Source organism: Urocitellus parryii, chromosome 12 (genome assembly GCF_045843805.1).
Source record: "Urocitellus parryii isolate mUroPar1 chromosome 12, mUroPar1.hap1, whole genome shotgun sequence".
In the NCBI taxonomy this organism is placed as follows: Eukaryota; Metazoa; Chordata; class Mammalia; order Rodentia; family Sciuridae; genus Urocitellus; species Urocitellus parryii.
Window position 1 is genome coordinate 74,647,537 of NC_135542.1, and position 20,908 is coordinate 74,668,444.

At 34.8% G+C, this 20,908-nt stretch overlaps 2 protein-coding genes and 1 non-coding gene across 6 annotated transcripts in view; 2 read left to right on the forward strand and 1 right to left on the reverse strand.

Moving 5' to 3' along the window:
• The window catches only part of Asb3 (ankyrin repeat and SOCS box containing 3), a 129,844-nt gene that overhangs the window by 94,248 nt on the left and 14,688 nt on the right, over positions 1-20,908 (reverse strand). For all 4 annotated transcript variants that reach the window (XM_026399879.2, XM_026399880.2, XM_026399883.2 and 1 more), the window contains one exon: positions 702-910. In XM_026399879.2, the coding sequence (XP_026255664.1) occupies positions 702-897 (196 nt within the window). In that variant the 5' untranslated portion in view covers positions 898-910. The remainder of the gene's footprint in view (positions 1-701; positions 911-20,908) is intronic.
• On the forward strand, positions 6,527-18,917 carry Chac2 (ChaC glutathione specific gamma-glutamylcyclotransferase 2). The gene is made up of 3 exons (XM_026399886.2): positions 6,527-6,784; positions 14,116-14,151; positions 15,225-18,917. Exons 1-3 carry the CDS (start codon positions 6,650-6,652, stop codon positions 15,606-15,608), a joined length of 555 nt encoding a protein of 184 aa, XP_026255671.1. The 5' UTR covers positions 6,527-6,649; the 3' UTR covers positions 15,609-18,917.
• Positions 15,904-16,010, forward strand: LOC113190567 (U6 spliceosomal RNA). The gene has a single exon (XR_003301788.1). It is a non-coding gene; the product is annotated as a U6 spliceosomal RNA (small nuclear RNA).

Consider the following 20,908-nt stretch of genomic DNA (forward strand, 5'->3'; position numbering starts at 1 on the left):
CAAAGCCCAAGTAATGGGAAAGTTTTCCAAAATTAAAGAACTAAAAGTGTTTCTTAAAAGGAGGGGAAAAAAAAGGACTAATTCAAACAAAACAACCTCAAATTCAGCTGCACCACTCCTTTTGTTCGGAAAAGAAGGGGAAAAAAATGTGATTAGTAACTACCAAATGCTTAAATTAAAACAGCAGACTAAACCAGGTATGGTGGCATATGCCTGTAATCCCAGGAACTCGGGCAGTTGAGGCAGGAGGAACACAAGTTCAAACTCAGTCTCAGCAACTTAGCAAGGGCCTAAGCAACTTTGTTATTAATATTTTTTTAGAGACTCCGTCTCTAAAAACATATATATTAGAAAAAATTTTTAAAGGACTGATATGTGGGTAGGTGGTTAAGTGCCCCTGAGTTCAATCCCTGGTACCAAACCAAAGGGAAAAAAAAAAAAAGACTATTTCTGCCATATCACCTAGCATAGTCCATAAAAGTAAGCAAGGCACAAGCACTGCCACATAAAGGACAATATTTACAGATGTCTAGATGGAACATTATGCTCACATAATCCAAGATAGGTATTCTTATCAACCTTGATAAGCAGTTATTTTAGAATTATAGAAAAGGAAACAAATACTACCCTGTATTGCCATCATTTGTGTTTTATTAATCCAGCCTGTAGAAGCAGTATTCCGTAACTTGAATATACTTTACCTGCATGAATTAACATCCGTAAACATTCTACAGAGTTGTGATACGCTGCTTCATGAATTGGCATCCAGCCCCTGTTATCAGCAACATCAATGCTACGACCCTTTTTGAGCAGTTTCCTTAAGATTTTAACATTGCCTTCCCTGGCAGCAAGTCCAACTGTAGAGCATGTGTCCGAGTAAGCTTCTGTAAAATCCATTCTTTTGACCAATCTACAAAACAAGGTAGAAATACTACGGTCAATAAAACAACACTGCACTCTTAGAGATTAGCAGATCACAGGAGACCTGTCTAGTACCTTTCACATGACCACAGAGAAATCTACTGTCATGCTAAAGCCTAAATTAGGAGTCTCTCAAATCAGTACTCCTTGAACTGTTAGTATTTAAAATACCAAGAAACTTTTAAGTGTTCTTTTCTTCTTCCTCCAGAAGTATCTGTAGCTTTTTCCAGCAGGCTTCTGCTCCTATTCATATCCCACCAAAACGTACTCTTTGGAGCACTGCTGTTGAGAGAGCTAAATAACTCTACTTATCAAAATGTAAGCTCTATTAGGCAGATAGGACCACTTAATTACCAGCTATGCCCAACTTCTATACATATTCCTCTATAGGAAACAGCTAAACCTAAAACAGCTTAAAAAATAAAAGTGAAGGGCATTTATTGAGAAAAACAAAGAAAAGCAGTCCTTTTAGTTTTCCTGCCCTTCTGGTCCTACTCAGGTTTCTCAGTCTCTATGAAATAGTTCCACTAACTAAATACACTGAAAAAACAAAGAACAGCCACAAAAAAACTGAGCTTTCTTTCATAAACTAGCACAGAAAGTTCTTTAAAACATTATTGCCCTCATCATCATCTCCCTTCAAAGGTCACTTCAAGTTCCCCTGCATCCAGAGTTCAGCACAGCTCAGTTTATGACTTTCTCACAACAATAATTTTTTAGTGACACTAGGAAGCAGATTGGGCTTAAATTCAGGATTCTCAGAGAAACAGTTATTTCCTAAGGGGTAGTCCTTCTAAAAAAAATCCCATAACATTTTTTCTTTTTTTTTATGTGAAAAAAAAAAAAAAGCTTTAAAGGTACTGAACTATGGCTTTGCACAGGCTAAGCTAAGCAAGCACTCTACCACTGAGTTACATCCCCAACCCTTTTTATTTTATTTTGAGACAGGGTCTAAGTTGCCAGGCTAGCCTCGAGCCTGTGATCTTCCTATCTTAGCCTCCCATGTTGAGGGATTATAGGCCTATGCCACCATATCACTTTATAGTCTCTAATAATCTTAGGTCAAGAAATGCCAACATGTCTAGCCCAACACAGGTGAAAATTTTCAAGAACCATGTTCTACATAATTTATACAGGAAAAAAAAAGATTTTAGGAAAGAGGTTAAAAGAAAGTGCATAACATTTCCTATAGCTAATTTAACTAACCCATGGTCACCTTAAATACAAAGCTGTAACTGCAGAAGTTGATTCTGTAGCAGGCTAAACAGCTAATATTAGCAATGGATTATTCTAATTGTATTAACTGATCTATTACTGGAATAAGTGAAGACATTTATTACTGAACATCTAATTATACAACTACCAGTTATATATCAAGCACCAACTAGATGATCAGCCCTGAGAAGTATATAAAGATGACAGTGACATAATTTCTATCTCAAGTTGTTTACAACCTAGTAGAAATGATAAATATATATGATTCAAGATAGAATGTGGAGCAGGGCACAGTGGCACACACCTGTAATTCCAGCAGCTCAGGAGGCTAAGGCAGGAGGATCTTAAATTCAAAGCCATTCTCAGCAATTTTGCAAGACCCTAAGCAACTTAGTGAGACCCTGTCTCAAAATAAATAAATAAATAAATAGGACTTAGGATGTGGTTCAGTGGTTAAGCTCCCATAGGATCAATCCTTGGTACCAAAATAAGTGGAAAGGACAGCCAGGCATGGTGGCAAATGTGTACCTTTAATCCCAATGACTCAGGAACTGAGGTAGAAGGATCAAAAGTTTGAGATCAACCTGAGCAACTTAGTGAGGCCATAAGTAATTGTCTTAAATTTTTAAATAAATTTTTAAAAAGAATTGTTTTTAAAAAAGAAAGAATAAAAATGGAAAGTATCATAAGAGAAATACAGATAAAGAACCACAGAAATCAAAACAGAATCTGCTTCAGCTCAGTAGCAACAGGAGTTGTGCCTTAAAGGATATGAAGGATTTGAAAATGAAGACAATGGACAAAAGAATACTCCTAGGCAGAAGGAAAGGTAAAACCAAAAAATGTGGACATGAATAAGCAAGGGTAAGTAATGGACAATGAATAAGGAAATGATTCATTCACTTTGGAAGGATTAGGTTAAAAAAGAACAATAGGAAAATGAGATTACTAAAGTAGCTTAAATCCCATTAAGCCTCAAGTTCTCAATTCTATGAATGTTTCAACAAAATTAACACAGGTGCATAAAAATAAGTGGGAAATCATAATCTAGATATATATATATGAATAAATAAAATAATAATTTTCATTGTTATCATAATTATATTGTTATATCATTATATATTATTATATTATATATTATATTATATATTATGTAATTATATATATCTTAAGTGGTTTATTGTTTTGTTTTCTCTTTGGTACCAGGGATTGAACCCAGGGGTGCTTAACCACTGAGTCACATCCCGGCCCTTTTTTAAATTTTCTATATTAATTTTTTTTAGTATTTATTTTTAGTTTTAGGTGGACACAATATCTTTATTTTATGTGGTGTTGAGGATTGAACCCACACCTCACACGTGCTAGGTGAGCACTCTACCACATGAGCCACAACCCAGCCCTATCTTAAGTTTTTATAGGTGTTCCACATCTGGAACCATGGGACAAAATGCGTTATTAAAGCTAACTGTGGAGGATCTTGAGACAAGGTATATTTTTAAACTATGATAATAACATCTAGCCAAGACAATTACAATAAATTTTTTACAAAAAAAAAAGAACAAATTACACACTTATGGCGATTTGTAAGAATGTTCATTTAATACAAGAAAACTTTTTTATGTAGAAAACACACATACATAAAGACACACACAAACAACAATTTAAAAAACACTAAAAACAGATTTGGAGTCAAGTGTGGTGGCACACATCTGTAATCTCAGTGGATCAGCTTGGGAGGCTGAGAGGGGGATTTCAAGTTGAAGGCCAACCTGGAAAATTTAGGAGACCATATTTCAAAATAAAAAGGGCCAGGCATTCTCAGTAGTTCAATCCCCAGTATCACAAAAAAACAAACAAACAAAAAATTCCAACATTTCAGTAAAAATAAGTATGGTGCCCTTTCCAAATTTTACTGGCTTTTCTTTCAGTTATAAAATAATTGTTTTTGTTTTTGTTTTGTTTGTTTGTTTGTTTGTTTGTTTTCAAAAAGGGAGAGAGAGAATTTTTTAGTATTTTTTTTTTTAGTTTTCGGCGGATACAACATCTTTGTTTGTATGTGGTGCTGAGGCTCGAACCCGGGCCGCACACATGCCAGGCAAGCGCGCTACGCTTGAGCCACATCCCCAGCCCGAATAATTTTGTAAAATATATTTTTCAGATTAAAAAAATAGATGATAATCTTTTTAAAATATATAAAAATTTGATAATTCTTTCAGGTTTGTTTTTTGTTTGTTTGATTGTACCAGAGATTGAACCTAGGGATGCTTAACCACTGAGCCACATCCCCAGCCATTTTTTTATTTTTTATTTTGAGACAGGGTTTCACTAAGTTGCTTAGGGCCTCACTAAATTGCTGAGGCTGGCTTTGAACTTGTGATCCTCCTGCCTCAGCCTCCAGGAATTACAGATGTGAGCCCATACACATGGCATTTTTTTAGCTACTAAAAGAAAGAAGAAGCCAAAAGAAATGTGCTATAACAGCAGGATCATTCCTTTCGACTCCTATACTAACTAGCTAAATGTTAGTAAACTATTTACAAGATATTTCCTCCTTTTTCAAAACCTCCTTATTCAGGGTAACAGTACAGAGTCAAGCAAATGCAATATATAAACCTCAACTGAGGTTGGGAGTGTAGCTAGGTGGTGAAAGGTCCTGGGTCAGATACTCAGCACTGTTCAAAAAATAAAAATAAAAACCTCAACTGGATTCAGAATTTCTGGAGGGAAAAAAAAAAAAAGAACCCCTTCCCCCCAAAATATTTTTGAGATAATTAAGGAAAGTTAGATATTATACTGGTATTTGATGCCATTAATTATAAATTTTCTTAGGTGTGATAATGGCATTATGGGAATCAGGAAAATGAGTCTTTACTCTTAAAAAATGCATTTAGAAGTAGTTAGCAATAAAATGTAAAAACTTACTTCAAATGTTTTAAATTTTTGAAAAGTATATAAGCAGGGTGTGGTGGTGCACACCTATAATCCCAGGAACTTGGGAGGCTAAGGTAGAAGGATCATGAATTCAATATCAGACTGTTTAACTTAAGAGAAAGCCTGTCTCAAAATAAAAAAAATAAAAGAATTGAGGACACAGCTCAGAGGTAGAAGGCCCCAAGTACAAGCCCCAGTACCACAAATAAATAAATAAGAATAAACAAAAAAAAAATAGAAAACTTGTCAACTGTTAATTATTGAAACTACATGGAGAGGGCTGGGGATGTGGCTCAAGCGGTAGCGCGCTCGCCTCTCTCACTCTCTCTAAAAAAAAAAGAAAAGAAACTACATGGAGAGTATTTGGATAGTCACTGCCTTTGTTTTTCTCTCTCTCTCTTTTTTTTTTTTTTTGTATATTTGTATTTTTTCAAAAAAAAAAGAGGAGAGTATGGGGAAAAGAAAAATTCCAGGCAATATGAAACCACGACTTGGAGAAATACGAAGAAAACTTCTTACTCTTTTTCTTCTGACTGACTTCTTAAGAACACAAATAATAGTTTCTGAACCTGGGTGTTTCAGCATTCTTCTCTAATTAAACACTAAAAACTAAAGACAATGAAATAATTAGAAATCCTCAAGAAGAAAGCAATCATTTGGTAAGGTTTCTATGATAGTTCAAAGTGTTCTTCCTAAAAAAATATTTTGGAAGCATAACTCTAACCACCAGATTTAACATTTTTTAGTATCCTTAACCCCTTCAAGAAACTCATAAAAGCTATAAAATTTCTCCCCAGAAAAGAGCATAAATAGCCCACATTTTGCTACAGGAAAGACTAAAAAGATAAAGGTTATCTTTCGTGTAAAATTTAAATATGTAAACAACTTGCATGGAAAAAAATCATTGCTTTTTCACAGGTGTAAAGCATCTGTAAATTTTTTGCTTTCATTTAAAAGGCAAAAGGGCAGACTTTTTTACAGATTTATAAAGTCAAATATGGATTACATTTCTGGCTTTAGCGACTCTGGCTGCTGTTATATGGGCAGAATCAATTTTCAAAGCACGAAAGCATGCCTTTCTATGTGTTGACTCTGGGCAGGTACACGTCCTCCTATCTGGACAAGCTCGACAAGCTTTGACCACGCCTGCCCTTTCTCTTCTTCCCTCCCGGACTCGAAAAACACACAGTTCCAACTTCAGAGCCATGGGTCTCCGAAAGGAATTGTGGGTATTGTAGTCCTCTGCACAGGCGCACTAGAGGAAGAATATGGAGATTTACAAAGGCTGCGGAAGAATCCATTGTTTAATATACAGAAGACCAATGATTCCTGATCCCTAGAGTCAGGGAAAAAAATAATGCCACCTAAAACGGAATCAGGAAACGTTCCACGGACTACAAACCCAGTATGCTTTGCACCCTAAGCTGCAACGCAGCCACTGCGCCTGCGCCCCGTGTAGCCGGTTACTTGCCTCTAGTAGGCTGCAGTCCCAGGCGGCGGCCAAGACCGCAGCTGAGGGTCGGCGGCCGCGGCCGCTGCCGCTCCCGCTGCCGGCCCTACCACCACCAGGAGCCACCGCAAGATGTGGGTTTTTGGTTATGGGTCCCTGATCTGGAAGGTGGACTTCCCCTATCAGGATAAGCTGGTCGGATACATCACAAACTACAGCAGGCGCTTCTGGCAGGGCAGCACTGACCACCGCGGGGTCCCCGGCAAGGTGAGAAGCCAGTCAGTTCCCACAAAGCCCCCAGACCACCGCTCCCCAACTCCAGGCAGGTCTGTATGGGACCCACATCCAAAAGCTTTCCGAGGGCCGAACTCGTGGGTCAGGGGTAAAACTGCTGTATCTATGCATCTTCCTTGGCCACCTGCCCCCTTCTTCTCTTCCAAACCAGAACACTCCTTTGAAGCCGGTTTGTTTCTTGAAACAAAAAGCATGAGCACAAGCACATAAGCTTTCACTAGCCTGATATGCCGGGCAAGAGGGTTCCATTTCTTGGCAGCCTCTGCCAAAAAAACAAAAGCAGTGGCAAGAAAATGAAATTTCATGTCACCATGGAGATGAAATAGTAAAATCAACTTGCAAATTCAGCTTTTTCGCAATAAGTTTGTTGACATGTCTGCATTTTGCCAGACTTTCACTGGTTTGAGTTTAAATGTGCGTGTAATTTCTAAGTTTTTCTTTTAATATCTTTGCAACTCTTTTTTGTAACACCTAACATTACAGAACTGGTTTCCACAACTGTATCAAGTTATTGATCATTTTAGATGTCAGGAACCCCGAAATTAAATGAAGTCCCCTGTTTGTTATATTAGTAGCAGGGCTAAAGCAGCATTATTTAAGTTTATTTCGTGATAGTTCCCATAAATAATAAATATAAAATAAAATTTCTTTGATTTTTTTTCAGTCAGTCATAAAAAGACATTCGACTCAATGTGTTCAGAGAATTAGAAACAGCTTATTTACACAGCATATGGGCTACAAAACTAATCCATGAAGAAAACTAAATCTGTGATAACTGTAACTCCAATAATTTGGACACTTACTTAGTTAGCTTCCTAACTTTTGAAGGAGTATATTTTTGTTTGCTGATGCTACTGTGATTTTGGCAGTGCTGGGAATTGAAACTTGACTACTGTTTTAAAAAAATTAATATTGACCTAAAAACATGATATCTAACACTGGAAATCTGACAGAGGAAGTGTTTAAGGTTAATTCCAAAGAAACACTGCAGTGTGGAAAGGGGAAGAAATCAGGATTCTAAAGTAGCTTGTATGACACAGAATTAAAATCAAATAGGGGGGATAGGAAGGGCAGCAGAATAAAATAGACACTAGTATTGCAAAAAATAAAATAAGAATTTGGCTCTAAGGTAGACTATACTAGCCTACTGGAACAAGGACAGAAAAATTTGAAGAAGGACAGTGGCTTAGTGCATTTATAGGCCAAGAGAAACATGACCTAAGTATTTTTAAGAATGTTATACAACAGTATTCAAGACATTAAAAAAAAATCTAAGCTAAATAAATTGTCCTTTGAGTTTCCAGTTTTTATATGAGCACTTAAAATTGCCATTCTGAAAAGAAAGCCTTAGCCAGGGCTTTCATTTTAAGAATAAATTTTAAATATGTATCTATGTGGCGGGAGGCTAAGAAAGGAGAATCCCAAGTTCTAAGTCAGCCTCAACAAAAAGCTAGATGCTAAGCAACTCAGTGAGACCCTGTCTTAACATACAAAATAGGGCTGGCGATATAGCTCTGGTCTAGTGTCCCTGAGTTCAGTCCCCAGTAACCACCCCCCACAAAAAAAAATGTATCTATGTGGGTTTTTTTGTTTTGTTTTGTTTTTAGTTGTTGATGGACCTTTATTTAATTGATTCATTTATTAACCTGGTGCTTCACACATGCTAGGAAAGCGCTCTACCACTAAGCTACAACCCCAGTTCTGTATGTGGTTTTAATAGCATATTTTACTACTCTGGTCTCAACCAAAATATGTTTGTTACATAGTACACAGAGATATGTATACTGTCCAGCCCTGCAATCCCAGTAGCTAGAGATGTGGCTCAGTGGTCAAGTGCCCCAAGTTCAATCCCTAGTTACCTACTCCCCCGCTCCCAATAAAAAAACTGTCTAGTAATGTTTTGGGTTTTGGGGGGGGGGGGGTTTGGTACTAGGGACTGAACCCAGGGGTGCTTTACCACTGAGCTGCATCCCCAACCCTTTTATTTATTTACTTACTTACTTACTTAGAGGCAGGGTCTTGCTAAATTGCCTAGAGCCTCCCTGAATTGCTGGGGCTGGACTTCAACTTGTAGTTCTCCTGACTCAGCCTCCTAAATCCTTTGGATTACCAGAGTGCCCCAATGCACCTGAAGTAACTATATAAGCCAGTATCTCTTTGTATTTAAATTTACTGAAATAAGCCAAACACACCTATTTGGGAGGCTGCAGGAGGCCAGCCTGGGCGATTTGGTGAGACCCTGTCTCAAAATAAAAATAAAAGGAATGAGGATGTAGCTTAGTATTAAAAGTGTTCCTGGATTCAATTCCCAGTACTTAGAAAATACTAATAATAAGTACTGAAATATAGAAAGTTAGAGGGGAAAACTGCATTGGCTAACAGTTTTACCTCTTTTAAAGAATTCATCCTTGCTAATTATAGTATTTTCCTGGTGTTCTGTTGAAAAACTAGATAGGACTGGGCTTGGTAGTGCACACCTATAATCCCCAAGACTTGGGAGGCTGACACAAGAGGAACACAAGTTCAAGGCCAGCCTCAGCAATTTAACAAGGCCCTCAGCAATTTAGAGAGATCCTGTTTCAAAAAATTAAAAGGTATGGGGATGTAGCTCAGTGGTAAGGTGCGCCTGAGTTCAAACCCCAGGACAGCCCCCCAAAATAACATAATTTGCTTCACATTTTTTATTAAAATGTATTTCTGGCCTTATATAATGTTAATTGTTTGACAGTTATACAAATGGCTAGAGAAATATCCAGCAAATTAGAATGATTTAGATACTATTTAGGACATAAACTTTCTTTTTTTTTTTTTTACAACAACCTACCCTAGTAAGTTAGTCCTCAAAAAAGGCATCATTAATTTATACATATACATAGTACAAGGTGACATCTTTTGGAAAAATACTGAACATACTTGCTTTGTTAAATTTTACTTTTTAGCTTCATTAAACATTAATTTATTTTTAAGTTTAATTAATAATTTCATTTATATATAATAAAACTGGCAGTTTCTCACCAAAGGATTTTCTTTAAATGGGAAATACTTTTCCCTACAAATAGAATGTATCACAAACTCAAAAAAAAAAAAAAAAAAAAGCCTAAATTTTAATGGGTGAGACAAACTTGTGCACATTCAACTAAATCCCCAACTTTTCTTTTGGATCAGAAACACCACTCATTACCCTAAGAAAACACCCTTGATATGTCTCATGATGACCCTCATTTCACATCCTCCATGCCCTTTCTTCAGTTTCATTGCCCGCCCTCCAAAAAAAACACTTAAGTAAATTTACAAACTTATATTGTTTCTCAATAACATTTATCTTAGCAACAAAGAGCTCAAGGTTTAGAAGATTTTTAAGTAAATTTATCAGTAGTGCCAGTAGTCCATGTCTGTATCATTCACTAATAGTCACAAGATTACAAATATTTACCCTTAAAATGACTTCTTTTTTTTAACAATTTTTTATATTTATTTTTTAGTTGTAGTTGGACACAATACTTTCATTTTATTTATTTATATGTGGTGCTGAGGATCAAACCCAGGGCCTCACATGTGCTAGGCGAGCACTCTACCGCTGAGCCACAACCCCAGCCCCTTAAAATGACTTCTTATAGTTTTTTGTTCCACCTACCACCATCCAAATCAAAACTTCAGCTACCCAGCTACCCTATGTCTTCCTTTCAACAATTACAACTGAGTATCTACATAAGTAGGAGACACTTGTGCAAACAAAAATACTTGGAAAAGAAATGAATAAAAGAAGCATTTAGAGTATTCTGAGAAGGAGCTTCTAAATTTGCCTAGGAACTGAGCCAAAACTTTATGGAGGGAGTGGCCAGATACACCATGTAAACAGAAGGGAGAGGGCATTCCATACACACTAGACAAATACATTTACAGAGTTTTAAATAATTCAGTACATCTTGAGGAGGCAAGTGGGAAGAAATGAGGTTTGTGGTTAAATCATGCTAAGGAACTTTAATTATATCCTGTAGACTTAACAGCCCTGAAAAATTCAAAGCCAGAAAGTCATTTGTGGCCCAAGTAAAGAACAGACTGGAGGGAAACAAAAGTTACATACTAGCCACCTCCTACTCAAATGCCTTAGTAGCTCCTTATTTCCTGTTTCTCCCAAATATTAGTGGCTTATTTCCATTGTCCCTGATTTAAACTCTACTTAAAAAAAAAAAAAAAAAAATAGGACCTCATAAACATTGGGCAAGCACCCTACCCCTGAGTTATATCCCTAGCCCTCAACTTCGCTCTTTGACTTTTCAAATCTGCCTCTAACTTCTCTAGTCAACTTTCTGAATCATCTCCTATGTATGAGGGACCCTCTGCTAAAGTCAAACCCCTGGCCTGTTCTACTCTAGCCTCTAAGCCCTTATTCATAAATCATGATTCATTATGTTTTTTGGCAAGAATTTTATCTTTCTAGCCACCTACGAGTCAGTATTCTTACTGTATATTTAATAGATATAGATATATATTATCTTCGCCCTCAAGTATTCTCTACTTATTTGGCATGTTGATTTGTATTCCAGAGGTATATTTCTTGGAAATAAGAATCAAAAATTTCACTGTAAATTTGAAAATAATTAGAAGTAATGTGACAGTACTTAATGAGTCACACCAATATATGCATCCTCATTGTTGTATTATTGTAAATTTAAAACAAGTAAATTTAAACTTCCAAGAACACAATAATTTTTAATTTATAGTTCATCTATTGCAAAATATTATACAGCTATTAAAATGTACAAGACTTACAGGAAAATACAAATAAATGAGAAATCATAATTCAAAATCCCATGTGTCCTTTGATTACAAATTCTTTATACAAATGGATAAAGACAAGAAGCAAACAGAACAAAGATGACACAAATATCTGAATGATTTAGGCTGTGTGCCAGTCATTAGGCATACATGTAGGGAAACTTGTGGCTTGCAACTCAGCCTTCTTGCTAATGTTAACATGTCAGTAGATAACCTTTGGCACTAGGTAAGAATTTCATAAAGAAAAACCAACATACCTGTATATATATATATATATGGAGAAATACTAGTCAAAAATAAATAAATAAAGGAGTGAAAGGAAGATCAATAAAAGAGAGGAGGGAGAGAAGGAAAAGAGGGGAATAAGGATTGAAATCAAATTCCTTACGTGTATTATTTTGTCAGTGAACCCAAATACTATGTAAATTATAATGCTCTCAAGAAATTTTAAAGGAAAAGCTTACTTTGGTTTAAATCACCTTTGTGACTTAAATGATGGAATATTCCAAGTCGGGATTTTCTCTAAGGCTTTCAATTTATAAATAAAGATTACTTTTTCAGCCACTGAAATGGAACAACAAATAAAATTTGTTTTGACTTGATAATATATAATTTCAATTTCAAGTGGAATGATACAAAGCCAGCTTTTTTTTTTTTCCCTCAGAGTAACTAATTTTATTACTCCAGCTTACGTCAGCTCATTCTGGTACAGTAATTTTCTTAGGTTTTCACAGCCTTTTAGAAATATCCATCTCCCGAGCTCACTAAAGTTTCACAGGAAAACATTAGTCATTCTGAGGAAGATAAGAAGTGGATAATAGAAAACTTTAGACCTGGTAGATGAGATAAAAACTAAGAGAAAATGCAGCAACAATAACCCTGATGTGTCGTGTGTGTGTGTGTGTGTGTGTGTGTGTGTGTGTGTGTGTATCTCTGTCTGTCTGTCTTGCTCACTGTCTCAACAAACCTTATTTATGAAGCTTCTCCTGAATACCCACTTTATGAGCTGTCTCTAAACAGGGAGCATGGTAGCGCAGGGAGCTTACTTTAAAACAAAAATCTTTCTGAAATACCATCATTTCTTAATTTCATAGCTCCTCGGGTTGCTTCTTGTAGTCTACTAGCTGTTTATCCCTTTCAATAGCTATGGCTTTTTGTTGTTGTTCTTCTTCTTCTTTTTAGATAAGCATGACAGTATATTTAGACATACATGGAGTATAACTTGACCTGAGTTAAAACCAACATGGAAAAATAAAATTGCCTAGAACATAGGTGGTCTAACTGTCCCATATAAGAGCAACTGTATGGATAGATCAGTTCTTTTTTTGTTAATTTATTTATTTTTATGTGGTACTGAGAATCAAACTTAATGCCTCATCACGTGCTAGGTAAGTTCTCTATCACTGAGCTACAATGGAAGCCTTGGGCAGACCAGTTCTAATATTAACTTCTCACTAGGGCAATGTAAAATTCATTTAGAAATATAAAACAGATGCCTACCTTGAAGCACCTACTGCCGTAAATAGAAAGGTAAAGGCAATTCTTAACTCACAGGTGCAAATTACTCATTTACTTGCACTTGATACCTCATGGTATATATACCCTGTTAGCAGTAGTTCAAAGTATATACCCAAAACCATTTCACTGGAATCACATGGGAAGTGGATTACAAATGAACATTCTCCAGGCTTCAGACCTAGGTGTGGCCTATCAATAATACGTGTCTATCAAATCCTTCAGTGATCTGATCAAAGTCTGAAAAATACTTCCATATAGGCAAATGCCCTGAATTATCTATATTTTTCTTTACTAAAACTATTAAAAATCTTGTTTTTCTCAAGGGGAAAACCAGAATTTTTATTTATAATTGCTGCTTCTATTTGCCTTTCATTCTAGATAGGCCTTAATCATTGCTGTTCTTTAATTTTAAATGAATTTAACTAATACATGTAAATTGATGGAAATATTTTAGAAAGCTGTTCTACTTTAGAATAAAGGTAGACTCTCTTACTTAGCTCACTTTAAACTTTATCTTTTTTTTTTTTTAAATAAATCTTTTTTTTTTTATTTTTTTTTATTTTTTAGTTCTTGGCGGACACAACATCTTTGTTGGTATGTGGTGCTGAGGATCGAACCCGGGCCGCACGCATGCCAGGCGAGCGCGCTACCGCTTGAGCCACATCCCCAGCCCCTAAACTTTATCTTTAAAAAATGAATGTGTTTTGCAAAGTGTGGGGGCAAATACCTATAATCCCAGAGGCTTAGGAGGCTGAGGCTAGAGGATCAAAGCCAGTCTCAGCAAAATAGTGAAGACCCAGTTACTATATAAAAAATTTCAAAAGGAGTCTGGAAATGTGGCTCAGTGGTTAAGCACACCGGATTCAATCCCTAGTACAAAAAACACCCACATTTTTAAAAAGTGCTTCTTAGAGTAAATATAGTTAAAATATTCCATGTCAACATTAAGTCACTAATGTTTGGTTATTTCATTCAGAAATTTTTTTTTTTAACCTTTCTCAAAACAGCCTGGAAGAGTTGTGACTCTCGTTGAAGATCCTGGGGTATGATATAATTATTTCTTTTTATATAGACTTTAATTGTAAAAATGTTGAGATGTTTTTTAGTTCTAATAATTAAATTTTATGAATAGTTTTCAGACTATTGAAACTATACTAAGTCTAGAACTCCTCTGTATTTGTTGTGAGTTATTTGGCTTTGTTTTTCATGTTTGTAGAAAATTAGGCAGTAGGAAAAGTTAGAATGCAGAATGCAAAGTAACAACAAAGCCCAACCACATGACATGTAACATTTTTCATTCTGGCAAGTTTTTTTTTTTAAGAGTTTGAGAATTTTGTGGTCCCCTTTGACATTAATAGATAGCCCACAGATAGCCACACTACCACTAAGAATCAAATATAACTGTGAAGTCTCTCTTCCATTTGCTAGAAGTCTAATATTTTCAGCAGAGAACTAAGTAAAGAATTCTCACTTTCTGTGTTGCCTAATTTTATCAGTAAGACTTGTGTTTTTAACAGGTTTGAAGTGTCAGAACTCTTAAATTATAGTTCTCAGTTTCTTAAATATTTTTAATCATTTTATTTGCATACAGATCTAAAATTTTGTATTGTGGAATTAAAGATTAAATTTTGCAAAGGACTTTGATATACAAAAATAAAGCAGCGACCAATAACAGATCAATAATGGTATAGACTAGGAAATGCTTTCCTAATTTACACTAGGGAAAATCATCTATAAAAACAGCTTTAAGCTGGTAACTATAACTTCTAATCAAACAGTATTTAAAAAACAAATGTTTTTATAGAATTTCTTAATGACCCAATGAAAACATGAAATTTTCATTTCAGTCCCATTAGTTGATCAAAAAAAATCTGATTTAAAGTTTTTAGTGATAAATATGTTGTGTCTATGATACAAAGAAATTATTTATTCAGATTTTTAAATGCTGATTTCCTTTATTGTTTAGTATAACCTCTTCAATGAACTCTAAGTAAGACAAAACAACTACATTTTCTTCTGCCTACTATACAAGATATTTTCTTAGATATAACACATTTTTACCTATTTTGATTAGGCTTGTAAATGCTAACTAGTGTGTTCTTTTATTTTCCAACAGGGTTGTGTTTGGGGTGTTGCTTACAAACTGCCAGTAGGAAAAGAAGAAGAAGTAAAAGCATACCTTGACTTCAGAGAGAAAGGAGGCTACAGAAACATAACAGTCATTTTTTATCCAAAAGATCCCACAACAAAACCATTCAGTGTGCTGTTATACATTGGAACATGTGATAATCCTAATTATCTTGGTCCTGCCCCTCTGGAAGACATTGCTGAACAAATTTTTAATGCAGCTGGTCCAAGTGGAAGAAATACAGAGTATCTTTTTGAGCTTGCCAATTCTGTTAGAAGCCTTGTACCAGAAGATGCAGATGAGCATCTTTTCTCCTTGGAAAAATTAGTAAAGGAACGTTTAGAAGAAAAACAGAACCTCAGTTGCATATAAAGACCTAATCATTAACTTATTTAAATAATAGATCATTTAGTCTTCAAAGAGTAACTTCAGCACACAATGACAATATTTTGGAAATTTGTTTAGTTGAAGATCTTCTTGTTTTTAATGTTATAGCCATGATATCATCTGAATGTATAATTTAAGTGCAAGTGTCCTGAAACACATATATTCAGAAGACTGACATACAGAGAAAGAAAAAATTCAAGTTTTAATAATATAATGATTTCCTAATTATATGATATTGAACACTTGCTCATCACAAGTGAATTCTTTAGAAACATACAAAGTACTCCCTTCGGCAGCACATATACTAAAACTGGAACAATACAGAGAAGATTTGCATGGCCCCTGCACAAGAATAATGGGCAAATTTGTGAAGCATTCCATATTTTTAAAGAAGCAAAATATAGAAATATAGAAAGACTTGGTTCAGTTCTTGTTTGTATCAGAGTAAAATAATCTTGTTTCATTTCACAATACTATTTTGAGGTTATAGAGAATTAAGCCAAAAGTCCAATAAATATTATAAATATTACTATACCTTCAATATGTTCCTATAAAATAATTCTATAACAATGGTTAGAATATGTAAGCTTAAAATGATGTGCAATTTTAAATGTATGTTAATACAGACAACATTTTATTTTGGCCTTGAATGTGAATTTCCTTGTTATTCAAGTATAAAATGAGACTTTCAAATTTAGGCCAAAAGAAATTGGCATTTTTTTTTATTATAAAAATATCCTTGGAATTTTAGTCTGCTGTATCTCTCCTTTCTTGAATAAATGCATTACATTACATAGAAAATAATTCATTTAGCTAGCTAAACAGTACAAAATAATAGTACAAATCACATCCACTAATAATAATGTCATTTATTTTGTACTTATTCTGAAATGGAAAAAAAGGGATAGGCTAATAATTATAGATTAACAGAAACATATACACACATATATATAATGAAATTTGCATGTTTGAAATAGCCTTTGGAATTATAATTGTTTAAAAAATTAAATGGTATTACCTGATTATCTGCTACACAACTTTATTTTCTTTCCTGAATCTTGTCACCTAAATAGGAGTATCAACTGTGTTTGTGCTATTACTCACATAGGAAAAAAAAATACTTAAAATTATGAACTCATATAAAATTATCCCTAATTTAGGAGCTAATTGTAAGATTTTCTAAGAGATTTCTTTCTCAATACAATACAGTCTATAGAATCTTTCAACATGAAATGAATTTCAGTATCATGTTAAATCTAATAGAAAACTTTATAAAACTCCTCAAATCTACACATGACTAATAATTAGTACAGAAGTTTTTCACACAAATTACTGTTGTCCTATATAATACAAACAATTGTCCTTCCCCATTTTTCTATTTATTAGTCTCTTAGTAACCATTTTAAATATTTTCTAATATTTTAAATTTTTAATTTTCCTAAAGTCATTTCACATGTCTAGTGCTACAGAAAAGAAATGAGCATTTATTAATATCTAGGATACATACACTGCACTAGGCACTTTACTTATGGAGGCAATATGTCCCATTTTTTTGTATAACTCCTCTGAGCTAGCTTTTACAGTAACCTGCACTTAGTTACACATCTAGTAAATGGCTGAAATCCAGATCTGTCTTTTAAAAACCACATGAACTTAAAAACCACATTTTCACATCCTGCATCTTTTCTCCAAGAGGTAAAAAACTTTCACATTTTTGTATAATGAAACAGTATATAACTTATTATTACACAAAAAAAGTTAATTTCAACAGATGTTTCTATCCCCACACATATAATAAGCCTATCCAAGATTCACAGGCTACAGCTCAGAATCATATAGGTCAATACAGAGGATCAGCTTTTCATTTTACAAACAAATCAAGGCCCAAAGGAGTTTGGGACTTACCAAAGTGATTCTTCTACCATTTAACATGTACAAATAAGTTACAAAAAAAAACAGGTTATTTGAGGGAATCTCCAATTGCATGTTTTTCTAGGCTTTCAGTTAGAAGTTAGACTAGAAAGTATATGAACATATTCTTGGTATAACATCAACATTTAGAGTAAGGCTGTGTTCCAAAGAGCCAGGAGTTTTCATTAGGATGGGCAGAAACCTGAATAAAATGAAGAAGTTAAACAGTACTATATTAGAGAGAAGCTGGGGTCTGGAGTCTTCAAGTTAGGAAGAACTATTAACTCTGGTACAAAATTATCTAGTGGTGAAGGCGATCCCCCACTCACTGTCTTGACAGGGTCACAGTGAGAAAAAGTGTTGGCAAAGCCGCTCTCCCACTGTCTTGACAGGGTCACAGTGAGGATGAATGCTGGCAAAGCCACGCTGGTTGGTGGGTAACCGAAACCATGAGACCCTTTTTTTATGTAATTGGGACTTTGCATTTTCATGCTTATGTTTCTCACAGGAGGCATGAGTATGTTAAATGCCAAATAAATTAAATTTCAGATGGCTAGAACAGAACAGGTAGTTCATGCCTTGGAAGCTGTTCTGCTACCCACCCCTCAGGATATCAAGGACAAAATAAAAGGCTATTCTTCTATCTTAGTACATTGTGGACAAACCTAATAACAGACAACAATCATTCTCTGAAAAACAAACTCTATGAGAACTAGTGCACCTTGACTGAGAAACAAACTCTTTGAGAACTAGTGTACCTTGACTGAGAAACAAATTCTTTGAGAACTAGTTTACCTTGACTGAGAAACAAAAGAAACTCTCTGAGAAAGCAGCTCAACCAGTTTTATGAGAATAAATTTAGGAATTAATTAAAATAGTTTTATAAGACACAGTTTTAGAATAATGTTAAAAATATTATTTTATTTAGATTCCTAAGTTTAGAAATTATTAAGTCTTTAGTTATATAGGTTTCTGATATGCTTTAAGGATGATTCATAAACTTTAGGACATTTTAAATATAAGATTTAAAGGGACTTTTTTAGATGGGAATTTTAGATTAAAAATAAAGTGCAGGTGTACTTTAGGTTAATGATTAATTAAGAAACTTAGAGTCTGGATACGTAGTTTGACATTAGTTAATAAGGAAATAACATATCTTGGGAAAAATAGTAAATCTTGGGAAAATCTGAAGGATCTAAATTGGTGACATGTTTTATTGATGATTCTGTACTTTGATGATTGTATGGCTGGGGGTCATATCCTGCAAGAATGTAGATCGGTGTGCTCTCAATCATGGTTAAGGAAATGTCATGTCTTGGCAAAGTTTTAAGTTATATAATCAATGACGTATTGTGAATCTATAATGATGAGAAAAATTGTAATAAAAAGGGGACCCAGAGAAAGCAGCTTTAGCTCTCTCTCTGAAGATTGCTCAAAGGGAACGACTCCTATCTCATCATTTCGCCGACGCCACTCCTCCTTCGGGACTCCCTGGACCCCGCCGGGGCTGGCCCCCTGCAATCTAGAATGAAAGTCTTCCTAGCAAAGCTGCAAGTCTCTCTTAATGGCCCTCAAATCTTAATTTCAAAACATTTTTTTTCATTCTGCCATAACTACATACATGAAACTAGGGTTCTCTTCTTCAGAGTAGAAATGTTAGCTAGGTGTTATATTTTAGAAATCAAAAAAGTATGAGTACATTTAGAAAAAAAACTTTTTTCTTAATGACATAATTTATTTTAAATATGTAAGTCAGCATAATTTTCATGGTTACAAATCCTATAAGCCTTAAGTTGAAAGTCAGAAGGAAATTAAAAACATATCACTGCTATTACTATTTAACATCATTCTGGATATTCCATCCAACACATTTAGAAACAGATATTAGAAGTATAACAAATAATGCCATTATTTCCTGGAAGTGATTGTTTACCTAAAAAAAATACTTATAACTAAAAATTCACTAAGATACTTAGGAAAAATACTCAAACCTCAATAGATTTTGTATAAAAATGATGTTAACTATTATGATGCTAATATTCATGAGAATAAAATATGAAAACAGAAATATTGAGAGGGAAATTGTAAGAATGTACTGATCTCTGGTAGATTTTTTTTTTTAAAGAGAGAGAGAGAGGAGAGAGAGGAGAGAGAGAGAGAGAGAGAGAGAGAGAGAGAGAGAGAGAGAGAATTTTTAATATTTATTTTTTAGTTCTCGGCAGACACAACATCTTTGTTGGTATGTGGTGCTGAGGATCGAACCCAGGCCGCATGCACGCCAGGCGAGCGCGCTACCGCTTGAGCCACATCCCCAGCCCCTCTGGTAGATTTTTTAAAATACCAGCAAAACAAAAGTATTAAAGTACTGTGATACTGGTGTATAAATACAAGTCAGACCTGATAATGTCAGAATAGTGTACTCATCTATATGTTTCTATGTATGTTCCTATCCTGAATACTAAAGGTGACATTCACTCACCTGGAACAGCTGAAAGGATTGGAAGATTCTGCCCAGAATAAATTCGGACATCACTTGGTAAAGCAGTTCCCAGAATCATGATACACTGATCCTAAGGAAGAGCTCGTTCAAATAAATTGGATGTTTTTAACTAGAAACATGTTTTAACTTTTTAATTTCTATTTTTTAAATTAGTAAAAACAGTTTCATTGAGTCCAAAGAGTTAAATATGCATATATATATATTTTTTTTTATTTTTTTATTTTTTTTGCTACCCACCCTCAGAATGTTCAACTCTTTATTTCAGGTAGTAGGGAAAGAAATACCTGAGTCTGAATTTTTTCTTAGGGCATCTACCCTACCTTCCATCAAATATTCCTCAGAGATTCAAGCTCTTATATTATTCTTATGGGTCCTGGGAGAAGAGCTGCCCATGTCTACCATGCAATTCAAGAGGTGGTAATTCAAGAGGCTGAGGCAGTAGGATTGCAAGTTCAAGACTAGCCTCAGCACCTTATTGAGACCCTAAGCAACTTAGTGAGATGCTGTCTCCAAATAAAATACAAAAAAGGCTGGGGATATAGCTCAGTGGTTAAGAGCTCCTGGGTTCAATTGCTGTTACCAAAAAAAAAAAAAAAAAAAAAAAAGAAAGAAAGAGAGAAAAGAAAAGAAAAAGAAATACTCCTCAGACTAAATTTAGTGTAAAAGTCCTAAGGGACAGTTTCAGAGAGAAGGGGTTTGGGGTGTGAGTCACATACAGGAAGAAAATTAGAGCAAAATTTTTTATATCAGGAATATTCAGTCCAGTCCTCTGAGCTCCCACAACCTAATCATTTTATTATATATTTCAAGACTTCATTGCAGGGAGTTCCTCTGAAGATAGTATTAGGGGAAGATACTGGCTAATGCTTACATT

What these genes read in the sequence shown, in the direction of transcription:
- Chac2 (XM_026399886.2), top strand. Translation starts at nt 6,650, where the DNA reads ATGTGGGTTTTTGGTTATGGGTCCCTGATCTGGAAGGTGGACTTCCCC. An exon ending in ACCGCGGGGTCCCCGGCAAG is followed by an intron (nt 6,785 to 14,115) that starts GTGAGAAGCCAG and finishes TTCTCAAAACAG; the next exon opens with CCTGGAAGAGTTGTGACTCT. An exon ending in CTCTCGTTGAAGATCCTGGG is followed by an intron (nt 14,152 to 15,224) that starts GTATGATATAAT and finishes ATTTTCCAACAG; the next exon opens with GGTTGTGTTTGGGGTGTTGC.